At 34.8% G+C, this 1,889-nt stretch overlaps 1 protein-coding gene across 1 annotated transcript; it reads right to left on the bottom strand.

The window, feature by feature from the left end:
• Positions 1–272: 272 nt before the first annotated feature.
• Positions 273–1,208, bottom strand: LOC101590199 (olfactory receptor 6C2-like). Its single transcript, XM_004648177.1, has one exon. The coding sequence runs from the start codon at positions 1,206–1,208 to the stop codon at positions 273–275; it is 936 nt and encodes a 311-aa protein (XP_004648234.1).
• Between the last annotated feature and the right edge of the window lie 681 nt (positions 1,209–1,889).

Below are 1,889 nucleotides of genomic sequence, written 5' to 3' on the forward strand. Positions count from 1 at the left end.
TTTTTAAAGTTTTTATTCAGCCTGCAGTGTTTGTAAGGCTGGAACAACTGAGATAGTTTTATTCCTTATAACAAGCTATTAACATAACATCAGAAAAGAAATGTGTCTACAAAAAAGAAAGTGATCTTCCTAATAGCAGTTTTGGATGCAAAGAACATTATGAGAAAATTTATCTGAATGAACTTTGTATTTGACCAAAGAATTTATTTTGGCAACTTAATTTGGAGAGCCAATCTCATATGAAAAATAAGATAATCAACTTTATCACTCTTTTATGTCTTGTAAGATAAGGCAATTTTTTTGACTGAGTAGTTTAAAGCTTGTTTCACTTGCTTGTTTCTCAAGGTGTAGATGAAGGGGTTCAGCATAGGAGCAATGGAAGTAGTCAGCACTATCACACCCTTATTAATAGCCACTGAGTCCTTTGCTGAAGGTTTGACATAGATGAAGATACAGCTGCCATAGGTGAGAGAAACCACAATCATGTGTGAAGAGCAAGTAGAAAAAGCTTTTTTCCTTTGTTGGGCAGAGGGAAATCTTATGATAGTCTTGATTATATATATGTAGGAGAGAACTACACAAAGAAGGGTGGTGATGAAGGTCAACACTGCGCAAACTATAACCATCTGTTCAATGACCCATGTGTCTGAGCATGAAATCTTCAGGAAGGGAGACACATCACAAAGAAAGCTATCAATGACGTTAGAATCACAGAATTCCAGTGTCTGGCTCACGCTAAATGGTGGGAGTATGATTAATAAGCCAGCAATCCAACAACACAGAATGAGTCGGCTGCAGATTTTGCTGCTCATGATGATGGTGTAACGCAGAGGTTCACAGATGGCAACATAGCGGTCATAGGACATGGTGGCCAGGAGAAAAAATTCAGTTACTCCAAAAAGATCAGTGAAAAATGCCTGTGTGGCACAAGCAGAGTAGGTAATAGTCCTGTCGCCTGTTGATAGGTTATACAGGTATCTAGGAATGCAAGCTGATGTGAATAAGATTTCTAAGAAAGAAAAATTTTGAAGGAAAAAGTACATTGGTGTTTTAAGATGAGGATCCACTAATGTAAGTGAAATAATTGCCAAGTTCCCAGTTACACTTAAAAAATAGGTAAAGAACAGAAAAACTAAAAGCAGACTCTGCATTTGTGGATCATCTGTTAGCCCCAGGAGAATGAATGCTGTTATCGTATGGTTTTGCATAACTGGCTCCTGATACTTTGTCTGGTATTCATAAAAATGTATTGTGTTATAATAGAATATAGGGTAGCTAAAGTCTTACAGTAATAAAAAATGAGAGTTAAACAGAGAAGTGGAACACGGGGAATTCTTTCTTTAACTTGGAAATTAATGTTGTCAATACTTTTATGAGGTAAGTTATAGTTTTCTGATTTTGAGGTATTTTTTGAAGAGATAATTCTTATAAATCCATTTTACTGTATCATAATCCAATAATTTATAGATTCTATCATTCCCTAACATGCTTCCAAATATTTTAATTTTTTCTATATAATTAATTTTTATTGATAATGCTTTACTCTTAAGGTTTTTTTATTCATTCCTTCTTCTCTAATTAGAAGTTGAAGTCTTAAAGTTCATCAGCAGTTTCATGTCTTCTTTGTAGCTTAGTCCTTCATAGCATAACAATTACATAGCAAATATCTTTGCTGTAGGGGTCCTCTGACTTGTAGAAGTTCTTTAAAACCGCCAGCCATCATAATTTTATGCTCATCATCTATAATTAGAAGTTGAAGTCTTAAAGTTCATCAGCAGTTTCATGTCTTCTTTGTAGCTTAGTCCTTCATAACATAACAATTACATAGCAAATAACTTTGCTGTAGGGGTCTTCTGACTTGTAGAAGTTCTTTAAATCCGCCAGCCATC

Source organism: Octodon degus, unplaced genomic scaffold (genome assembly GCF_000260255.1).
Source record: "Octodon degus isolate 3935 unplaced genomic scaffold, OctDeg1.0 scaffold00358, whole genome shotgun sequence".
NCBI lineage: Eukaryota > Metazoa > Chordata > Mammalia > Rodentia > Octodontidae > Octodon > Octodon degus.